The sequence below is a fragment of the Hylobates moloch genome, unplaced genomic scaffold, assembly GCF_009828535.3.
Source record: "Hylobates moloch isolate HMO894 unplaced genomic scaffold, HMol_V3 SCAFFOLD_21, whole genome shotgun sequence".
NCBI lineage: Eukaryota > Metazoa > Chordata > Mammalia > Primates > Hylobatidae > Hylobates > Hylobates moloch.
The window spans coordinates 34,304,286-34,327,336 of record NW_026652296.1 but is presented as its reverse complement, the minus strand read 5'-3'; the positions used below and the strand labels follow the sequence as shown (position 1 = coordinate 34,327,336).

The 23,051-nt window shown below is 47.1% G+C and overlaps 1 protein-coding gene across 5 annotated transcripts in view; it reads left to right on the top strand.

Annotated features, from left to right (window-relative positions):
* The window catches only part of RASSF2 (Ras association domain family member 2), a 45,414-nt gene that overhangs the window by 15,493 nt on the left and 6,870 nt on the right, over positions 1-23,051 (top strand). For 4 of the 5 annotated variants that reach the window (XM_058433020.1, XM_058433021.1, XM_032142771.2 and 1 more), the window contains exons 3-10: positions 7,760-7,850; positions 11,147-11,222; positions 13,245-13,396; positions 16,775-16,863; positions 18,790-18,950; positions 19,705-19,806; positions 21,135-21,186; positions 21,656-21,777. In XM_058433020.1, the coding sequence (XP_058289003.1) occupies positions 7,792-7,850; positions 11,147-11,222; positions 13,245-13,396; positions 16,775-16,863; positions 18,790-18,950; positions 19,705-19,806; positions 21,135-21,186; positions 21,656-21,777 (813 nt within the window). In that variant the 5' untranslated portion in view covers positions 7,760-7,791. Of the gene's footprint in view, positions 1-5,408; positions 5,486-7,759; positions 7,851-11,146; positions 11,223-13,244; positions 13,397-16,774; positions 16,864-18,789; positions 18,951-19,704; positions 19,807-21,134; positions 21,187-21,655; positions 21,778-23,051 lie in introns of all 5 variants that reach the window. The other variant, XM_032142773.2, reaches the window with a different exon arrangement.

Here is a 23,051-nt window from a genome sequence, read left to right as displayed (position 1 = left end):
GGCCAGGAGTTTGGAACCAGCCTGGGCAACATAGTGAGACTCCATCTTTACAAAAAATAAAAAGTTAGCCAGGTATGGTGGCGTGCACCTGTGGTCCCAGCTACTCAGGAGGCTGAGGTGAGAGAATCACTTGAGCCCAAGAGGTCAAGGCTGCAGTGAGCTGTGATTGTGCCACTGCATTCCAGCCTGGGTATCAGAATGAGACCCTGTCTCAAAAAAAAAAAAAAAAAAAAAGATTTGTGTAAAAATCTGCCCTTTCTTTCTTGTCCCCTTTCTGCCCCTCTTCTCCTTTCTCTCTGTGGTAGACTATGAGGTGTTTTAGTTCTGTGACTAGATGATGGCTGATGTGGGAAGCCCCTCGTTCCTCTGTGCCTCAGTTTCCCTCCTACAAGACGTAACAACTATTAGCCTGTATTCCCAAGGCCCTGTGGGAAGTGATGATCGTAAATGGTTCTTACAAGGCATTTTGGAGCCCAGGAGAGCGCCATAAATTCTGGATAATAACAGGGTATGCAGAAGCATTACAACCAGCCAGCTGAACGAATCCCTGTCTCCAAGGCCACAGATACCGGCAGGCACCCTTGGAGGAAGTGTCCAATTGAATCCAATTGAATCCACATTCCTGTTCCACAAACCGTCTTCCTCTGACCTTCCTTGAATAAGGAACAATGCTCTGTTTAAGGAATATCAGAATTAACTGTGAATTTCCGGCCCTCTGTTAGTGCTGCTGCTGTTTGCCTTAAGGTGGATGTGAATGTAGCTTAGTTTCTTTAGCTGGCTACAGGGAGCCATTGCTTTGTGAGGGTGGTTGGAAAGTTTGTGAAGAAAGGTGCAGATGTCCTGAGCGGGGCAAAAGAGGGATTGGGTCCTAGAATCACCTACCTGTAATCTCAGTTCAACTTTGGGTTAGGCTAGGCAAATATTTTCTTAACACTCTTTTCCCAAGAAATGTCAAAGTAAGAAAAAAGGTGGGGAGAAGTCAGGCCATAGACCAAGATGGGGCAACATGAGCCCATAGGTCAGAGTTATAGCTATGGCCTTGGTGAGATCACCCAACAGGTAGAGAGTGGCTGAGTCCTAGAAAATTCCCACAGTCGGGGCCATCAGACTATCTGATGTGTATCAGTCTGGTAAGTAAAAAGTAGGGTCATGAGGGAAGTTGAACACCTTTTCATGGATTTATTATTTACTTGTATTGAGTTTTCCATGAACTATTGTGTGTGTCCTTTGCCCATTTTATGAATGAGCATAGGACCTTTTTCTTACTGATTTATTAAAGCACTTTATGTATTAAGGACATTAGCCCTTTACCATATGTTTTGTAAATATTTTTCCCCAGTTTTCCATTTGCCTTTTTGACTTTGTATAGTGTCCTTTTTTTTTCTAAACAGAAGTTTAAAATTTTCACAGGTTGGTATCAATTTCTTCAGCATTTTATTTTTTAATGTTTAAATTTTTGATTCAGATATTTCTTTTGGTGGAAGGAGTAAGCTAGCGATTTCACTTCCCTGTCTTACCCCTTCCAAAGGCCAGCGAATTCTCTAGTGATATTTTAAAAAATTAAGCTACCTTTCCCCTGCTATTTAGAACTGCTGCTTACATTCCATGTTCCCAGATATATTTGGGTCTATTTCTATATGTTTACTGTTTCATTGCTCTGGCTATTTTTTTCTGTAGAACCAAATAGTTTTAAGAATCAAATTCTCTAACTGGTATTCTCAGTGGATTTAAGAAGACATGGTACTAAAAAGAATTGTCTTAAGAGCAGGACAGATGCAGAACTAAATTACCAAATGATAGGTTATGTTGGAGGCAAAGAACGAAACAGAGTCCTGGAGAAAATTCAGTTGGTGAATCAGAAGATTAGCTGAAGAATTCTGAGAAAAATAAGGAGATGGAGGGTAGCTGCCCGGGTGGATGGATGCATAGTGCTAGAGAGAGAAGAGATTGCAGAAAAACCAAGAATGGACCGGGTGCAGTGGCTCACTGTAATCCCAGCACTTTGGGAGGCCGAGGTGGGAGAATCACTTGAGGCCAGGAGTAAAAGACCAGCTTGGTTAACGTAACAAGGCCCTGTCTCTATAAAAGAAAAAGTAAGAAAAAAATTAGCTAGGTGTTGCGGCCCGTGCCTTTAATCCCTTTGGGAGGCTGAGGCGGGAGGATCGCTTGAGGCCAGGAGTTTGAGGCTGCAGTGAGCTATGATGGCTCCACTGTACCGCAGCCTGGGTGACAGAACCAGACACCGTCTCAAAAAAAGAACCAAGAATGGGAGGAAGAGGGGAAATAATCAAAGAAAGATAGAATAACATTTCCTCTGGCTGAAGAAAGACTCCAGTGTTGGAGAGTGAGAAGGGCTGCCGACAGCAGGCACCGTTCACCTGATTTCCACTCCAACCAGGCTGTGCAATCAGCTCTGGCTGAGTTCCCCTATGACCTTTGCGTGGGTTAACAGAGGCTGCTCCGGGTTCCCCTTCCTTGGGCTCCGACCACCAGCTCCTGGCTCTGCTGACCTTGGCCTCCTTCTCAAGGCCCCTTGTTTCCTGGGCTTCCTCGGTACCACGTCTCCTGTTTTCCCTCTTTCTCCAGGGACTCCTTCCTCTGCCCATGCTGACCAACTGGGTTAATCAGAACCCTGCCCTAGGCCCTGCCACCTTCACCCCTTCTGTTCTTTCCCGATGACCTCATCCTCTCCCCTCACCTCACGTGCTAGGAATCGCTCTCCGCGGCCCCAGGCTTGCTGTACTTCTGGTTATATGCACCGGAAGTTTCCATGGGCCTGCCTGAAACTCAGTCCTGGTCCTCACATCAGCGACTGTGAAGGTGGCACCTCTGCCTACGTTGCGGTCCTCGCCAGCAGCCCGTGCATCACCAGGACTCTGCCTGTCACCCCACGTTTCATCCGCAGCACACCCTTTCCCCAAAAGGTGTGCTTTCCGCATCACGACTTCACTCTTCTTCAGACTCTCTAGAGTCTGTCTCTCCAACTCGGGCTCCGGCCTCTCAACTGGTGCCCTGGCCGCTCTTTTCCTGGATTATTTCTCCGCAAAGCAAGGCGTTGGGTGGTGACCTTTCCAAAATGCACATCAGATCACATCCCTGCCCTCGGAATTCCCCTTGTTTTCCTCTTGCTGCTGAGAGAAATGACTATGGTCTTGATGGCTTAAAACAACAGAAATGTAATACTTATATTCTGGAGTCCGGAAGTCTTGAAGTCAGTTTCTCTGGGCCAAAACTAAGGTGGTGGTAGGGCTCTGCTCGCACCAGGGGCTCTGGGGCAAATCTGTGTCCTTGCCTTTCCCAGCTTGTGAGCTGCCTTCAAGGTTCACGGCCCCTTCCTCCGTCTTCGTCCACAGTGCAACATCTTCAGATTTCTCCCCCTGCTCCAGTTGTCACGTCGCCTTCTCTCTGCTGCAGCAGAGCATCCCTCTTATAAGGACACATATACAGGTGGTTACATTTAGGGCCCCCCAGATAATCCAGGATAGTCTCTTCATTTCAAGAGCCTTCATTTAATCACATCTGCAGAGTCCTTGTTACCATATAAGGTAATATTCACAGTCTCCAGGTCGGGACCCGGGTGTCTCTGGGGCCATTCTTCATCCTCCACACTCACATGGCCCAGCATTGCCCACCAGATGAAGTCCAGACTTCTCACCAGGTCGGGGTTCTGCTCGTGCCACCCCATCTCGCACAGTCCCGAGTTGCCTGCTCTTTCTGCCTGGACCTACTCGCCCCTCATCTTTGCCAACACTGAGGTCTCAGTTTAGAGGTCTCTTCCTCCAGACAGCCCCCCAGGACCCCACCCTCATCCGTAGGTGTCCTTCCTGTTTGCTACCATAGCACTCACCCTCCCTTGACAGAGCCCTCTGCCCCCACACAGCCCCCTCCTCCTGCACCGTGTACCTTGTTTCCTTGACTGCTGAGCCACCATCGTGAAGCATGATGCTTGGCATGTTGTAGACACACAATAAATGCTTGTTGAATGTGTAAATTTACACATGCATAGAAGGGGCACCTTTTTATAAAAAGGGGCACTGACTAGTTATGGGTAATTGTCACTTAAGAAATTACCCATGCCAGGCGTGGTGGCTCAGGCCGTAAACCCAGCACTTTGGGAGGCCAAGGCAGGCAGATCACCTGAGGTCAGGAGTTCAAGACCAGCCTGGCCAACATAATGAAACCCTGTCTCCACTAAAAATACAAAAAAGTAGCTGAGCGTGGTGGCACTTACCCGTAATCCCAGCTACTCAGGAGGCTGAGGCAGGAGAACTGCTTGAACCTGGGTGGCAGAGGTTGCAGTGAGCTGAGATCGCACCACTGCACTCTGAGCTGAGATCACAACACTGCACTCCAGTCTGAGTGACAGAGCTAGACTCCATCTTAAAAAAAAAAAAAAAAGAAAGAAAGCTTTCTCACTAGCTTGACTTTCCTTTTTTTCTTTTTGTGCATTACATGTGTACTCCAGTTTTCATGATCAGATTATTCTTCCTTTTTTGGAAAAGTAAAAAAATAATAAAATTTAAAATTTAGAGAGACCAATTGTGTTCTCAGGGTACCACTTTTGGGGACGCTGGTAGGGTCTGAGTTTTCTGAATGGAATCAGCCCATGGTAACTTGCAGTGACAAGTTACCAAAACTTAGTGGCTTAAAGTATTTTTATTTTATTTTATTATTTAATTTAATTTATTTTGAGATGGGCTTACTCTGTCGACCAGACTAGAGTGCAATGATGTGATTGTGGCTCACTGCAGCCTTGATCTCCTGGGCCCAATTTATCCTCCTGCCTCAGCCTCCTTAGTAGCTGGGACCAGAGGTGCATGCTACCACATCTGGCTAATTTTTTATTTTTTGTAGAGATGGGATCTCCCCATGTTGCCCAGGCTGGTCTTGAACTCCTAGGCTCAAGCGATCCTCCCTCCTTGGCTTCCCGAAGTGCTGAGATTACAGGTGTGAGACACGGCGCCTGGCCTTATTTTATTTTATTTTTTAAGAGACAGGGTCTTACTCTGTTGCCCAGGCTGGAGTACAGTGGTATGATCATAGCTCACTGCAGCCCGGAGCTCCTGGGCTCAAGCAATCCTCCTACCTTAGACTCCCAAGTAGCTAGGACTACATGTGCGTGCCACCACATCCAGCTAATTTTTAAATGTGTTTGTAGAGACGGGGTCCCCTGCTGTTGCCCAGGCTGGTCTCGAACTCCTGGCCTCGAGTGATCCTCCTGCCTAGGCTTCACGAAGTATTGCAGTCACAGGCAGGAGCCACCATGCCTGGCCAACACTAATTGATTATCTCACAGTTCTGTAGTTCAAAGGTCTGACACGAATCTCACTGGGCTAACATCAGGGTATCAACAGGGATGTTTTCTTTTCTGGACACTCTAGGACAAGTCCGTTTTCTTGCTTTTCCAGCTTCTAGAGGCTGTCTGTGGCCCTCGGGTCGTGGATCCTTCTTCCAGGAGGTCAAATCCTTCTCACATCATGTCATGGTAATACTGGTTCCTATGACTCCCTCTTCCACTTAAAAAATATATTGTGGGCTGGGTGCGGTGCCTCACGCCTGCAATCCCAGCACTTTGGGAGGCCAAGGCAAGCAGGTTGCTTGAGTCCAGGATTCAAGACCAGCCTGGGCAACATGGCAAAACCCCACCTCTACTAAAAATGCAAAAAACTAGCTGGGCATCGTGGCACATGACTTTAGTCGCAGCTACTTGGGAGGCTGAGGTGGGAGTTTCACTAGAGCCTGGGAAAGTCAAGGCTGCAGTGAGCTGAGATTACGCCACTGCACTCCAGCCTGGGTGACAGAGTGAGTCTCTGTCTCAAAAACATATATATATATATAATATATATATATTTATATAATATATAAATATTATATAATATTATATTAAGATGGTAAACTTTATGTGTATTTTACCACTATATGCACACACACACACACACACACACACACACACACACACACACATATATATGTATATAGTGGTGAAATACACATAAAGTTTACCATCTTAACCATTTTGAAGTGTCCAGTTCAGTGGCATTAAGTACCTTCACATGTTGTGTAACCATCACCACTGTCTATCTCCAGAACTCTCTTCCTCTTGCACACTCTGTACCCATTAAGAAACTCTCCATTTTCCCTTCTTCCCAGCCCCTGGCAACCACCATTCTACTTTTTGAAGAATCACTATTCTATAAAATCTGTCTCTGATTTTGACTACTCTAGGTACCTCATAAAAGTGGAACCATACGGTATTTTTCTTTTTGGGTTGGGCCTGTTATAATGTCTTCAAAGTTCACCCATGTTCTAGCATGTGCCAGCCTTTCCTTCCTTTTAAAGGCTGAATAATATTCCACTGAATGCATATACTCCATTTTGCTTATCTGCTCATCCTTCAATGGACACTTGGGTTGCTTCCACCTTTTGGCTGTTGTGAGTAATGTGATTTTGCCCCTGGGGACACTTAGTAGTGTCTGGCGACAGTTTTGGTCGTCATCACTGGGGTAGTGCTGCTGGCATCTAGTGAGTAGAAGCCAGAGATGCTGCTAAACATCTGCAATGCACAAGACAGTCCCACGACAAAGAACAGTCCAAGGCCAGGGGCGATGGGGCACACCTGTAGTTCCAGCTACTCGAGAGGCTGAGGCAGGGGGATCAAGGGAGCCCAGGGATTTGAGGCTGCAGTGAGCTATGGTCATGCCACTGCACTCCCAGCCCAGGTGACAAAGTGACATCACTTCTCTACAAATAGAAATTAAAAAAGAATGGGCCAGCTCCAAATGGTAATAGTGCTGCTGGGCGCGGTGGCTCACGCCTGTAATCCTAGCACTTCGGGAGGCTGAGGCAGGCGGATCACCTGAAATGAGGAGCTTGAGACCAGCCTGGCCAGCATGGTGAAACCCCTCCTCTACTAAAAATATAAAAAATTAGGCTGGCGTGATGGCGGGCACCTGTAGTTCCAGCTACTTGGGAGGCAGAGGCAAGAGAATCACCTGAACCTGGGAGAGGGAGGTTGCAGTGAGCTGAGATCATACCACTGCGCTCCAGCCTGGGCAAAGAGAGCGGGACTCCTTCTCAAAAAACAAAATGAAACAAAACAAATGGCAATAGTGCCAAGGTTGAGAAATCCTGACATATATTTACCTATCTGACTAAATATTTATACATGTAAATGTGTATATATGTATGCATATTTTATACTTACATAGATTTTAAGCAAAATTAGACCCATAGTTTTGTTTCCTGTGTTTCTGTAATGTATTGTTATAATTAAATTGTCTTTCACATTGTAATATATTAGTGGTGTCTGTAGACACATACTGTGATTTCTCGCACTTGGCTGTATTTGGGCATTTTTAGGTGGTTTACCCATCCTCGGTAGACCTCAGTAGAATCGGGCTGTCCCTGAGATAACTCTCTATTCTGTGTTGTGACGGTCTCTTCAGAGAGGAGGACTCATCAGTTGTCCTTGGAACCAATGTGGGTGTCAGTGTGCTCTGTGGCTGGGGCATTTGTGCTTGGATTGTCCAAGGGTTGTCATCTTTCCTTTGGATGTTTGTTCTCAGAAGCTGTGGCAAGTCAAGGCAGCAGCCAGCAGTGTTGCCTCTCACAGCCTTGGGTCAGTGTTAGCTACGGATCTAGGTGGGGAGGAATGGAGAGCCGTGACGTCCAATTTTTTGTCCCCTCCCCACCCCAAGTTCTGCTGAGTTCCCAGGGACACAACCTGACTTTAACCTCTGTCTTCCCCTTCCAAATATAGGCCTCTCCTTCCGATGAAAAGAGAAAGGAAGAATGGACTACAGCCACCAAACGTCCCTAGTCCCATGTGGACAAGATAAATACATTTCCAAGTAAGACGTTTTGCTAGAGTGTTTTGTCCTCAGTGACCAGTCCTGTGCTGGGAAGTTGTGGGTGGACGGCAGCCGCTGGCAGAGGGGCCTTCCCTGTACATCAGACTGGCGGGGCTTCTGCGTGGGGAAAGGAGCTAAGCAGCTGAACTTGGACTTGTAAGATCATCAGGGTTGCTGCTATAGATAAAAACATGCCCCGAGAGCCTGGCCTGGAGGTGAAGTAAAGGGGAAGTCAAGACGCAGAAACTTTGGGGGCTCAAAAGATGTGGTGTCCTGGAAGACTTCCAGGAGGAGGAGTTGGCTGGTGGCAGTTCGCTATCTTCTGAATGTTTGTGTCTCCCCCAAATTCCTATGTGGAAACTTCACCCCGAGGTGCTGGTATAAGAGTGGGGCCTCTGGGATGTGATTAGATCTAAGTACCCTTATAAAAGGCCAAGGGAGCTTGTTTTTCCTCCATGGTGTGAGGACGCAGTGAGAAGGGCTGTGTCCTTCTCACTGTGAGAATAGGGCTATCACCAGACACTGACTGTACCTTGACTTTGGACTTCCTGGCCACCAGAGCTGTGAGAAATGAATTTCTGTTGTTTAGAAGCCACCCAGTCTATGGTCCGGCAGCCAGAACGGACTCAGACACTGCTCCCCGTCCTGTCTGTGGTGTTCCCAGGGAGTCCTGGCTGGGGTAGTGTGTCCCTGGGCTGCTCTGGTTCTGGCTAAAATTGGCACAGGTGCCCTCTGAATAGAAGGGGACAATTTAATTGCTTTCTGTGCACCAAAGTCTCTTGAGCTCAGGCTTTTTGCGAATGTGACTGGGCTTGAGCCAAAATAGACCCTCGAATTGGAAGTTCCAGCATAGGATTTCTCTATCTTTTTTTTTTTTTTTTTTTTTTCTAGAAGGAATCTCCCTCTGTCACCTAGGCTGGAGTGCAGTGGCGTGATCTCAGTTTACGGCAACCTCTGCCTCCCGGGTTCAAGTGATTCTCCTGCCTCAACCTCCCGGGTAGCTGGGATTACAGGCATGCACCACCACACCCAGCTAATTTTTAAATTTTTAGTAGAGGTGGGCTTTCACCATGTGGGCCGGGCTGGTCTTGAAAACCTGACCTCAGGTGATCCACCCACCTTGGCCTCCCAAAGTGCTGGGATTACAGGCGTGAGCCACTGAGCCCAGCCAGCATTTCTCTATCTTAATGAAATATTTAATTTATCTGAGACTAAATTGTTTGAAGTCTTTAGACACACTTGACACATGTTTTGTAACATCTGACCATTCGTATCTCTTTGTGGACAGATTTCCCCAGGGACTTCTACCAACCAGTGATTTTCTATCCCAGTTTCAGATCTGTGTGTTCAAAAGTACCAAACGGCCTTTTGTCTTAGGTGTTCGAATCACATTTTCCACAAATTCATCTCAGCTTGCATAGAATCACGCTGATTTATCTAGGTTTAACTTGTCAGGAGTTTCTTGGCATTTCCAGTGGGTTTTGACTCCTGGCATGGCCCAAAATCTCTCCACTGAATGGCTGGGTTCAGAGAGGCTGAACTCTGCCACCTCTTACTTGAGACTAGACAAAAGTGCACAGCGGCCCCCTCCACCTCTCTCCCCTCTCATCCCACCTGGAGTGCAAAACACGCCCTTTCAGATGAAACTGCATTCTCAGGGTTGATGAGGGATTTCCCTGATCACAAAGGGGGTGAAATCTCCTCTCTGGCCTCGTGCAGTAGAGCTGTACTCCCAGTGCAGCCACTTGGAAAACTTGGTGGCTAAGGAGGTCCAGTACTGGGTTCAGAGGGGGAGTTTCTAAGAGTTTTTAGTTTTTAATTTTTAGAACTGAAAAAGTATTGCCAGGGCCCAGAAGCCACCTCATGCCCACTCCTTGTCACTACTCCCCAAGGTGAACCACTATCCTGAATTCTAACACTCCATTTTGAACTTTATATCAATGGAATATGATCTGTGCTTTTTTGTGAAAGAAGCTAGACACAAGAAAAGCACATATCCTATAATTCCCATGAGTCACACACATGTGTGTAGTTCATTCACATTCTCTTCGCTAATAGTTTTCTGTTGTGTGGCTATTGCTTCCTTTATTCACCCATTCTGATGCTGATGGGGGTTTGCAAGTTTTTTTGTTTGTTTATTTGTTTGTTTATTTTGAGATGGAGTCTCACTCTGTTGCCCAGGCTGGAGTGCAGTGGCACGATCTCAGCTCACTGCAACCTCCACCTCCCGGGTTCATGCCATTCTCCTGCCTCAGCCTCCCCAGTAGCTGGGATTACAGGTGCACACCACCATGCCTGGCTAAATTTTTTTTTTGTATTTTTAGTAGAGACAGGGTTTCACCATGTTGGCCAGACTGGTCTTGAATTCCTGACTTCAGGCAATCGGCCCATCTCAGCTTCCCAAAGTGTTGGGATTACAGGCATAAGCCACCGCTCCCAGCCACAAGTTTTTAAACACATGATAAGGTCATGTCTATGAAGCATAAGTTAGTGTGGCTCAAACCTTTCTCATTTCGCTTCTGAACAGCCTGGAAGCTTCTGAGTCTTTTATTTTTTTTCTGAGACAGAGTTTCACTCTGTTGCCCAGGCTGGAGTGTAGTGGCATGATCTCAGCTCACTGCAACCTCTGCCTCCGAGGTTCAGGTGATTCTCCTGCCTCAGCCTCTTGAGTAGCTGGGAATACAGGCATGCACCACGATGCCTGGCTAATTTTTTGTATTTTTATTAGAGATGGGGTTTCACCATGTCGGCCAGGCTGGTCTTGAACTGCTGACCTCAAGTGATCCGCTGGTCTTGGCCTCCCAAAGTGCTGGGATTACAGGCGTGATCCACCACGCCTGGACTTCTGAGTTTTGTGAAGGCCTGTCATTATTGTCCTTTCCTCACTCACAGCGTGCTTGAGGGAGAAGAGGCCACAGCCAGGCAGGAGAATTGCTGTCTGTGGGCTCTGAAGTGCTTGCCTCAGTGAATCCATGGCTTATTAACACCTGCTCTTTCAGCTTGAGTTTGGGAGTATTGGTGGTAGACGAGGCCTGCCTTGGTGTCCTGGAGTTGCTCCTTTCATTCAGCATTGTTCTGGGTGGTGCTCACTCTTGACTTTGATCCTGGGGGAAGATGGTTATGGGGTGGTGGGGGCAGAACTCTGTGTGCGTGTGCATGTGTGTGTATGTATATGTGGACAAATACCCAAAGTGGGGTGACTGAAGGCCAGATGAGAGGTGAGAGAAAGAGGGAACAACTGCATTATAAGTGGCTTCAGCTGATAATGTTATACGTCTTGCATTTTTCCCCCTAAGAAATGAACTTCTCTTGCATCTGAAGACCTACAACTTGTACTATGAAGGCCAGAATTTACAGCTCCGGCATCGGGAGGTAAGGAGTCCCCAGGGAAGGCCCTGATTGGCTAGTCCAGGCCTTGTCACCATGTGTCCTGGGTCTGAAGGTCCCTGAGGTCCCAAAGATCCCTGCCCCTCCTGCTTCTCATTTAAGATGCTAGGGAGAGTCCTTGGGGTTCTTTGGAAGAAGACTCCAGGCCCAGTTTTGTTCCAGAAAGGATGAATGTTTCAGAGATGTGAAACAGAGACATTCCTGTAGAAGTGTGGTGGGGCTAGCCCAGTCTCATGGGGGAGATTCTCCAGAGGGAGCTTTCATGAAATGACCTTTCCAGGTGGCTCCCAAGCAGACGTCCTCTCATTGGGCAATTCGGGAACCCCACCCAGTCCTCTGTGTTTAAACACTTGGGCCCAAGTCCTATCGCTGCAGTGACCTGGGCAAAGCATATAAGCTCTCGATGGTAGCACTTGGCCCATCCCCCCACGTGGTCATCCTAGGTTGCTTTTGTTATTCATTTGGTTCCCATCCCGAAACTGAGCTTGCTCATCCTGTATCCATTTCTCTAAAGCCTGTTATCAGATAGACGATCGGTTATAAAGGAGTCTGGTAGGGTACTTTATACTCAAGCGCCTGTGACTGATAAAAAGGTCCATATGTGTAATGCCCTTTGAAACACATTTTGAGGTTATCAAGCTGTGGCGATTTAATCCATAGAAACAGATAACAGATGGTGGAATTTCAGCTGCTAAGGCAGGTTGCTTGGGGACAGTATGTGAGATGTAGTGACCTATTCTGTATCCCTCAAACCACTCCACTTAGACAAAATCCTGTTTTGGGTTAAATTTTGACCAACAATTGTGTAAACGCATGATGCCCACCTTGATCAGGGGAAGGCCATGTAAATTGCCTATGTTTACATAAAGCCTTCCTCCCCGAGACTCCTAAGCACCCCAAAATGGTTTCATTTCTCTCCTTCCCTCTTGTATTCCTTCCTCCCTCTTTGAGGATGATTTTGGGGCCCAAGTTAGTTGCTCAATGGGCTGATGTCATTTTCACCTATGGGGCTTGTCTTGAAGATGTGTCCCATGACCCAGATCTAACACTTGATCAGCCCATAAAACATGGCTTCAAAAAGGTTTTTCTGAGACTGGAGGGAGGAGAACTGATTCTTTTAGGGATTGCCCTTCAAGCTTTTACTAATCAGCAACTGGGCCATGCAAGATTTTAGTTCTTAAATAGCCTTCCTGGGTTATGTCCTATAGAATAAATGATTAAAAGTGCTCCATGATTAAAGGATTTCGTAGTCATAAGCGAGTCCCAATTCTTCGGGATAGAACATATAAATGCCTCTAGAATGGTTTTACATTTAACGTCTAATTAGTCAGCAACCTTTGAGTATAAATTGGGGACTCCTGCAAGATTTATTCACCTGTTGGAGAGCTGTCATTTAGCCCATTAGTTTATTACAGAACTTGGGACATTCTGCTGCTTGGAAATCTGATTAGCACAGCCTCTCCCAGCTCATGATCACTTGACACCCTTTTAAAGACAACAGTTCATCAGCTAGAGGAGCTGGTGTTCTGTAGAATAAACTTCAGCAAATGTTGCTTTAAATTTCCTTCAACCACCAGGTTGGATTGCTAAACATATGTTATAGCTAAAGAGCTATATTTTCCATAGTAGGGGATGGGACGTAGCTAACTCCAGTTCTTGCTTCTGTTAGCAAGGCTAATCTCATTTATTTTAAGAGATGTATTCCGCTTTCTTTAAAAGTCATTGGGATAAAAAGAAAAACAATGCTTTTTATAATTTACATCTATGTATTTGAATTTCACAGCAACTTTTGTGCTGACTTGTGAGGTCAGCTTCAGGATCTGGGGTAGTTTACGTTAGAAAGTATCTCAGAGCTGGGGTGTGAACTGGGCAGCTGCCCCTATCCTGTGAATACAATCTGGGGGCCCCCAGCCAGGACATATGAAGAATGTGTCATTTGTCCCTCAGCATGGTCTTGGCTTCTGTTGGGGCTTTTCTAGGCTCACCCCTCTGATTGCTTGTGGACAGGAAGAAGACGAGTTCATCGTGGAGGGGCTCCTGAACATCTCCTGGGGCCTGCGCCGGCCCATTCGCCTGCAGATGCAGGATGACAACGAACGCATTCGGCCCCCTCCGTCCTCCTCCTCCTGGCACTCTGGCTGTAACCTGGGGGCTCAGGGGTGAGTGAGGAGAGATGGGGCAGGGAGATGACCAGGATGCTTGGGGGTTCTGTGTGTTCTCAAGCAGATAAATGCTTCCTTCTTCCAGCCAGCCCTGACCCTGGCCCCTCCTCCTACTACCTCTATTGCCCACCTGCCTTGGCCTTGGAATGAAGAACAAGGGGCAGACTGGCTGTGATTGGGTCCCCTTCCTGTCACCGCAGTCACTGATGAGGTCACAGGAGGGGACTGCTGAGTCATACGAGGGGAGCTGCTGAGTCAGAGTCCTCCCTTAGGGAGAACTCAGGAGTCTCTGAGTGGAGTTGCTGGTGGCTAGTGAGGCCCAGCCTGCAGATTTCTAATAGGGCACCCCATGCCCCAGCACCCTCCCCACTGGGACCACTCCTCATAGAATAGCCCCACTCCAAACCATTCACGACTTGAACCTTCTGATCAAAGCTCTCTGAATCTTGGGGGAACCTGGAAGAGGAAAAGGAATGTCAGGCTCTATCAGAGTCAGCCAAGCGAGATCAGCCAGGGGTCTGCTCCCTGCAGATCACACGGGAAGCCAGGATGTGGTGAGATGGTGGTGGTCTAAGTTCCCACCAGAAGGGCTGGGAAGACCTAGCCCATCCCTCCTTATCCTCCATGGCTGAATAAGCCGCCAAATGCGCCGCCAAATGCCTCTAGCAAGGCATGCCCTCTTTATTGTCTTTCTGGGACTTGAGTTTTAGGATCAAGTGACTAGCCTGGCTCCATCCTGAAACCTGCTGATGCTGACTGCCTTCGGCCCCAGCCTGGGTGGAGTGTGCTCACCTCTCAGCCAAAACCACAGTGACCTTTTTTTTCTGGTTTAAATGAAAATCAAGCCCTCTCTGTTGGCCACACTGAACATTTTGCTAAACTCCACAGCCAAATCTATGTTTCTCTATAATTGAGAGAAACCTACTATGTGGCCAGCCCTGGAGCTGGTCTGGTTTCTTACCAAAGGGATTTAAGGAGGAAAATTGTTGCCCACCCCATAGGCGCTAGGATGTCTGGTTAAGATTCTTTGGTTTCATCTAACTTTGCCGGTTTCATGCTCTGCTTTTCAGCACTATCACTGTATTTTTGTTTTGTTTTGTTTGAGACAAGGTCTCACTCTGTTTCCCAGGCTGGAGTGCAGTGACTTAATCACAGCTCACTGCAGCCTCAACCTCCTAGGCTCAAGTGATCCTCCCAATTCAGACTCCCCAGCAGCTAGGACTATAGGTGCACACCGCCCCACCCCGACCTTTTTTTTCTGTTGCCCAGGCTGGAGTGCAGTGATGTGATCTCGGCTCACTGCAACCTCTGCCTCTCGGGTTCAAGAGATTCGTGCCTCAGCCTCCCGAGTAGCTGGGATTACAGGTGCCCACCACCAAACCCAGCCATTTTTGCATTTTTCGGTAGAGAGAGGGTTTCATCATGTTGGCCAGGCTGGTCTTGAACTCGTGACCTCAAGTTATCTACCCTCCTTGACCTCCCAAAGTTCTGGGACCACAGGCGTGAGCCACCATACCTGGCCCTACCTGGATAATTTTCGTATTTTTGCAGAGGTGGGGTCTCACTATGTTGCACAGGTTGGTCTCAAACTCCTGGCCTCAGGCAATCCTCCCACCTTGACCTCCCAACGTGCTGGGATTACAGGTGTGAGCCACCATGCCCAGCTGTATTTGTTACACTGTACTGTATTGTTATACTATACTGTATTATCTCTGTATTTGATTTCCAATGGCCAAGCCCATTTCACAGCCTGACCTTGACCCCCAGACTATTCTATTCCCTAAGTGAGATGATTTTTAAGATTTCATTTGACCCTGTGGCCTTTGGTTTGGGCTGCTAAGGGGTCCTTCACTCTGCCTGCTTCTTCTCCCTTCTCTGTGGCATCAAGCTGGTCTTGGTTGACTCTGCAAAATACTTTGGGAGAATTTTCAGGAATGGTAAATGATGTCATTTAGATGTCAGCTATAATACAGTGAATGCCTAGACTACTGTCTTAAGAGGGATCCTGAGGCTGGGCATGGTGGATCACGCCTATAATCCCAGCACTTTGGGAGGCTGAGGCGGGCGGATCACTTGAGCTCAGGAATTAGCCTAGGCAACATGGTGAAACCCTGTCTCTACAAAAAAAAAAAAAAAATACAAACAAAACAAAACAAACAAACAAAACCAGGCACGGTGGCGCATGGCTATAATCTCAGCTACTTAGGAGGCCGAGGCAGGACAATCATTTGAACCCAGGAGGTGGAGATTGCAGTGAGCCAAGATCGCACTACTGCACTGCAGTCTGGGTAACAGAGCAAGACTCTGTCCCCCTGCCCCATCAAAAAAAAAAAAAAAAAAAAAAAAAAAGAAAAGAAAAAAGAAAAAAAAGGATGCTGAGACTGGTTCCTGCTCCAGCAAGAATGAAGGCTTTAAATCAGGGAGTAGAAGTGGCTGCTCTGGGTGCCAAGTGTTCACCATTCCCCAGAAGCTCTGACCAGGTCCATTCTGTGGCTCAGAAGTATATGAGTTAAATTACAATAGGAAGTTCTTTCAGATTTTCCATTTTAATTGTCCTTCCTTAAAACGATCCTCCCCAGAACATGAGGTTTATCCCTACTGGGTCCCAGGGAGCCCATGCTCTTCTCACCATGGGTTGGTCTTAATTGGTCAAATATCATTCTCCTTTCTAGCCAAATCCTCTGTTGATTTTGGATGTTTTTCTGAGCTGCTCCCTTTGTCCTTTTTGGCTTTGGGAAGTTATTTGCCAGTTATGATGGCAAACCAGGGTCTCAGCTTGGACTGCCTACTTGTAACCCTTTCTTCAGCTTGGATGAGGACTCCGTCCTTGCACCCCGAGAACACTGTCAGTGTCCCTTCCAAAGCTGCCCCTGCCCTTGTTGTGGCCAACCTATTAACTTTCCACTCCTTTTGAATGCCAGAAGCAATTATGAGTTATTTCTTCAACAGCAATGAGTCTAAACTGGAATCTTACCCTGCAAGACAAATGGCCATTATTAGAGTTTTCCAAATAAGCCATAGAACCCATACATGCTTAGAAGCAGTGCAGGCCGCTCATGGGTTTTGTTCCTTGGTATTCTCCATCCTGGGCTTGATGAATTGGACGCTTGTGTTGCTGCAGATGCTGCAAAAGAACATCTTCTCCCTCCAGAACGCCCCCTGCCCCACCCACTGCTTGACCTGGGAGCTGGGCCAGCCTTTCATGGGATGCTCGGTGCAGCCCATCTGCACCCCTCATCACCTGATGTGCGCCAGTACCCAGCCTGGCACTAGCAAAGTGCTCCCCTTGCAGGAGTGGGGTCCGGCGGGTGTGGGGGCATCTTTCCACAGGGGTTAAACTGTCTCCCCCCTCCCCTTTGTCTTCTCCACCCCCAGAACCACCCTGAAGCTCCTGACTGTGCCCAAAGTTCAGATCTCAGAGGTGGATGCCCCGCCGGAGGGTGACCAGATGCCAAGCCCCACAGGTACATGCGAGTGGAAGGTGCTTCCGGCTAGGGACCAACTGTGTGAAGACCGCTGTGATAGATGTTGTAAACTGTTATTTATTTTTGAGAATATAAAATGTATATGGGTCAAGATACAAAGGGAGAGAATTAAGTCACCCACCTCATCCACCCACCTAGAAGCATCCCAAGAACATCCTCCGTGGGATAGTCCATGCAAATATAAGCAAAACACACTGACATATCTGTATGGGTGGATGTAGTTTCTTTCTTCCTTCTCCTTCCCCTTCCCCTTCCCCTTCCCCTTCCCCTTCCCTTCCATTCCCTTCCCTTCACTTCCGTCTCCCTCTGCCACCCAGGAGGATGCAGTGCAGTAGTGCAATCTTGGCTCTGCTTCCTGGGTTCAAGTGATCCTCTCACCTCAGCCTCCTGAGTAGCTGGGATTAAAGGCATGCGCCACTATGCCCAGCTAATTTTTGTATTTTTAGTTGTGACAGGTTTTTGCCACGTTGGCCAGGCTGGTCTTGAACTCCTGGCCTCAAGTGATCTGCCCGCCTCAGCCTCCCAAAGTGCTGGGATTATAGGCATGAGCCACCACAGCTGGTTGGATGTAGTTTCTTTTCTTCCCCTAGTTATACAAGTGGTAGCATTGTGCAGATCCCAGTTTTTATTTGTCAGTTTATCTGGGGAATTTTTCCATATAAATTTGTAAAGAACTTCCTTATTCTGTACAGCTCTGCATTATTTCATTGTATGGAAAAAGGATAATTTATGTAATCACTCCCTATTGGTAGACGTTTAAGTCATTTTCAGCCTCTGCTATGACAAACAAGTTTGCAGTCGGTCGCCTTATACATGTCTTATGTCACACATTTGTCAGCGTGTAGGATTCTTTCAAGTGGAATTTCTGGGTTTAAGGCCATGTGCATTTTTAATTTTCATAGATATTGTCAGTTTGCAAAATATTTTTTATATTACATGGATTAAATATATTTTAATAAGAGCAGATTAACCTACTTGTGATTAATGTCAATATTTTATATTTATACACATACAAGGATAGAAATATGCCATGGGAACCCCATATATTTTTAGATATATGTTCTATTAAACATTATTTTTTCTAATTTTTTATTGCAGTAAGATATACATAATATAACGTTTACCATCTTAACCATTTTAAGTGGTACAGTTCAGTGGTATTAAATGCACTCATAATGTTGTGCAACCATCACCACCATGCATCTCCAGAACGCTTTCCATCTTGTGAAACTGAAACTCTGTACCCATTAAACTCCTAATAACTCCCCATATCCTTCTCCCTCTAGCCCCTGGCAACCACCATTCTACTCTCTGTCTCTGTAATTTTGAATGTACCTAGAATGTACTTACAGTGTACTTCAATTACATGAGGTACACTCTAAGTACCTCATATAAGTGGAATCATTCAGTATTTGCTGTTTTGTTATTGGCTTGTTGCACTTAGCATAATGTCATCAAGTTTCATCCATGTGTAGCATGTGTCAGAGTTCGTTTGCAGTATCTTGTTAGCTCTTATATCATGCTTCTCCTGTGCCAGGCACTATTCTAAGTGCTTTATGTATATTAACTCATTTAAACCCTCAGCAACCCTCTGAGGTGGGTGTTATTATTATCCCTATTTTATGTATAAAAACACCGAGGGACAGAAAGGTTAGTGATATGTGGCAATTGTGGAGCAGGGATTTGAACCCAGGGAGTCCGGCTCTGAAGTCTGGTCTCTGAACTTTTCACTGTATAGCTTCTCTGTAAATTCTGCATTATGTTTTTCCCCCAGCAGAAAATATTATTTGTATAAAATATATATTTTTGGAGACAGTGGGTGCTGTAGCACTGGCCACAAATTGGGGACCATGTGCCATGTCCCAGGTCCAGACAGACAGAGTTCATTTCCCTCTCCTCTCTCAGACTCCAGGGGCCTGAAGCCCCTGCAGGAGGACACCCCACAGCTGATGCGCACACGCAGTGATGTTGGGGTGCGTCGCCGTGGCAATGTGAGGACGCCTAGTGACCAGCGTCGAATCAGACGCCACCGCTTCTCCATCAACGGCCATTTCTACAACCATAAGGTAAGGTGGACAGGGGGACAGGGGACGGGGAAAACCTCTTCCTGGGTAGATGGCACCTCAGGGCTACAGCCATATTGTGGGTGGTGTGGATGCCTGGGAAGCCAAGTGTTTGCTGCTGTTTAGTCTTCGGGTTGTGGGTGGGCTGCAAGCCCTGCTGGCTTCCAGAGGGCTGAGGGACCCCAGGTCAGAAGCCTCAAAGTCCCCCTGTGGGTTCCCCTTAAGGTGGTGGGTGAATTCAGTGGGGCTGTACAAAGCAGTCCCTGCTGTAGCCTTGAAGACCCTATAAACGCAGCTCATCAGTCTCTCCCAAGAAAATCCATGTGTTACCCTCTTCCCGCACACTGTGTCCCCAGCTGGTGTATGGTCTGGCTTTTTCCAGAGCTGAAGCAGAGCTGCAGGCCTCAGACCTGGGGTGTCAGTGCACCACCCATCCCACCCGAGCTTGCTGATCCCTCCTTTCCTCCTGCTTTGTTCAAATCCTACCCTTGGAGGCAAGCACATGGTGGGAGAGTGGTCAGAGACAGCCTTGTGCTGAAGTCCCAGAGGAAGGGTCTTTTTGAGTGTGGAGCATGAACTGAATTATGCAAACCCCGAGGGTTGCTTTGTCTACATAGCCTGCTGCTTGCCAGTCTGCCGGGGGCTCCCAGGGAGGACATTTTGAGTATCGTTGTCACTGTGTCCTGTACCGCACCTGGATTTTAGCACTGGGTCCTTGTTCCCACTCCCACCCTGAGCTGGGCCCTTCTATTGACAGACGTCCGTGTTCACACCAGCCTATGGCTCTGTCACCAACGTCCGCATCAACAGCACCATGACCACCCCACAGGTCCTGAAGCTGCTGCTCAACAAATTTAAGGCAAGTTCCCTTTGCTGGCTGGCCACAGATAGGGTCACAGGTGTGCCTTGGGCCCCCTAGAGTGGTTGTGCAAGGAGCCATGGAAATTGTGTGGTTTGTGGGATGCTGAGCAGAGAGCTTCGGTTCTTTAGATCCTCACGATCCAGGACAAAGTCCACAGCATCAGCATCTCCTGGGTGATTGTTAGAAATTCAGATTCTCAGGCCCCACCCCAGACCCACTAAATCAGAAATTGTGAGGGGTAGGCCAGGGATGCCGTCTAACAAGCCTGCAGGGGATTTGGATGCCTACCGAAGTTTGAGAAACATCAGCCCTCAAATCCTTTATGGGCTACTTTAAAAGGACCCTGGGGCCTGCTGACTGGTTTTGGGCTCAGTGCAAAGATTGACTTCTGGGACACAGTTGGGAAACCTACTTTGAAATATGATACTTAAATAGATGTGCAAATTATAGTGCAGGAGTGCTTTTACAGTTCTGTTGCTCTGTGTTTTCCACAATCTCTTGGAGACCAGAGATCTTTTGGAGACCAGGTGTTCTTATTTTTAATAGAGGCCAGTGTAGCCTAACAACCTAAGAACACAGGCTGTGGGTTCAAATCTCCATTGAGCACCTGCTAGTTGGATGAATTGGGCAAGTTACTTAACCTGCCCCTGCCTCTGCTTCATCATCATGAAATGAGGATAATAGGACCTTGCTATAGTATCGTCGTGAGCATTAGATGGGTTGAAATCTTTAACATTTGTAGAACTATGCCTGGCACACTGCAATAGATGATAGCTATCATCTATCCTAGTCGTGTGCTACAGAACGACCAATTTGGTCAATGACGCACCACATATACGACAGTGGTCCCGTAAGATTATAATCCATTTTTTATGGTACCTTTTCTGTGTTTAGATATGTTTAGATACACAAATGCTTACCATTGTGTTACAAGTGCTTACAGCATTGAGTACAGTAACACGCTGTACAGGTTTGTACACTAGGAGCAATAGGCTATATACCATATGGCCTAGGTGTGAAGTAGGCTATGCCATCCAGGTGTCTGTAAGTACACTCTACGATGTTTGCACAACAACGAAATCGCCTAGTGACACATTTCTCAGAATGCATCCTCGTGGTTAAGCGCAAGACTGCAGTCTTTATTATTGATAAAGTCATCTGCCTTCTTGATCTTCTCATCACTTCTGAGAGTTGTAGATAAATAGCTCTCCCCTCAAAACAGCCTGAAATTGACTTAGCTTTGCATTGTTAAAGAAGAGAAAAAGCCTCGAAGTTGGGATGTTTAAATAGATACTTTCAACAAGTATCTTTTGCTCCTGCTTCAGATTGAGAATTCAGCAGAGGAGTTTGCCTTGTACGTGGTCCATACGAGTGGTGGTAAGTCTGAAGACCACGGTGTACTTTAAAACTTCTAATTAACTCAAAATAGCAAGTTAAAAAAATATCTCTGCCTCCTTTGCTTGTTGTTTGGGTTTTGGAAACTTCCAAATGTTGTTTGCCTTCAAGTCTGATGGGCTTGCTGTGTGAGTCCACTAGCGATTGCCTTATATGGCCAGTAAACAAATTCTAAACCTAACTGCCTATTAAAAAAGGAACTAGATTTTCTTAAGGGACAGATAAACCCAATTCCTCCCAGGAGTTTAAGGCATGGTGGTATTCTTGAGGGGTGGGGAGTGGGAGGAAGTTGCTTTTCACAACACCTATGGAATAGTTCATTTATAAATCGGCCTCCTGACTTACATGGCGGCATCTCCTGAGGTGCCTAGTCCATTTGGACCCCTGCATTGACCACTACTTAATGTGAGAAAGGCCTCTCAGAGCTGCTCCTGGTTGTGTGTGGTTGCAGAGAAACAGAAGCTGAAGGCCACCGATTACCCACTGATTGCCCGAATCCTCCAGGGCCCATGTGAGCAGGTCTCCAAAGTGTTCCTAATGGAGAAGGACCAGGTGGAGGAAGTCACCTATGACGTGAGTTCCCTTTGGGTCAGGTAGTCTGTCCTCAGGAGGGTGGGGATTTGGTTGGATCACCTGTAACTGGGGTATAGAATGACTTTTTTGACCAATGACCATGCCCCCTTTCACTTCTTCAGAACCAGGTTCTCTTGAAGCCAGGTTGAAGGTGTGCCCTGAGGGAGTTGCTGGAGGAATGCCCAGGCAGAAAGTGATTTCCATAGAAGGAATCAATTGCCTGAGCTTTCCTAGGGTACTGTCAGAGGGATGAGAAGTGTCTGCAAACACTCTTTTAGCAATGCTAGGAAGTTAGCAGTTGGCTGGTTGCGGTGGCTTACTCCTGTAATCCCAACACTTTGGGTGGTCACTGCAGGAGGATTGCTTGAGGCCAGGGATTTGAGACTAGCCCAGGCAACAAAGTGAGACTCTGTCTCTACAAAAAAAATTTTTAAGTAACTGGGCATGGTGGTGTGTGCATGTGGTCCCAGCTACTTGGGAGGCTGAGGTGGGAGGATCACTCGAGCACAAGAGGTTTAGGCTGCAGTGACCTGTGATGGCACCACTGCACTTCACTTCAGCCTGGGTGATAGATACAGCAAGACCCTGTCACAAAAAAGTAATACAAGAAGTAAGCCATGTAATAGTCAGCTTTTACTACAGTAACAAACATCTCCAAATCATAGTAGCTTACAACAGCAAACATTTGCTTTTTTGCCCATGATTCTATGGTCTAGTAGCAATGGCTCTACTCTAAGTGTGGGTTGAGTTCAAGTCTGCACTGTGTGACTCACCCAGAGGCCCAGGCTTTTGGGGCAGTAGTTACTGCACATGGGTGTGCTCCTCATGGCAGATGGTGGGGCATGAGAAAACAGGCCAAATCATGTAAGCATATTTGAAGCCTCCACTCAGATTTGGTGTGTCATGTCCACACATATTCCACTGGCCAAAGCCAGTCACGTGGACAAGCTCAACATTAATAGGGTAGAGAAATATGCTTATCCCAGGGAGAAGAGTTGATAGAGCAGGGTGGGGATTCTGGTGGGGAAAGGGAAGCCATTTTTTAACTTTTTTTTTTTTTGGGGAGGGATGGAGTCTTGCTCTGTTGCCCAGGCTGGAGTGCAGTGGCACCTCCCTGGTTCAAGCTATTTTCCTGCCTCAGACTCCTGAGTAGCTGGGACCACAGGTGTGCACCACTGTGCCTGAATAATTTTTGTATTTTTAGTAGAGATGGGGTTTCACCATGTTGGCCAGCTGGTCTTGAACTCTTGACCTCAAGTGATCCGCCCACCTCA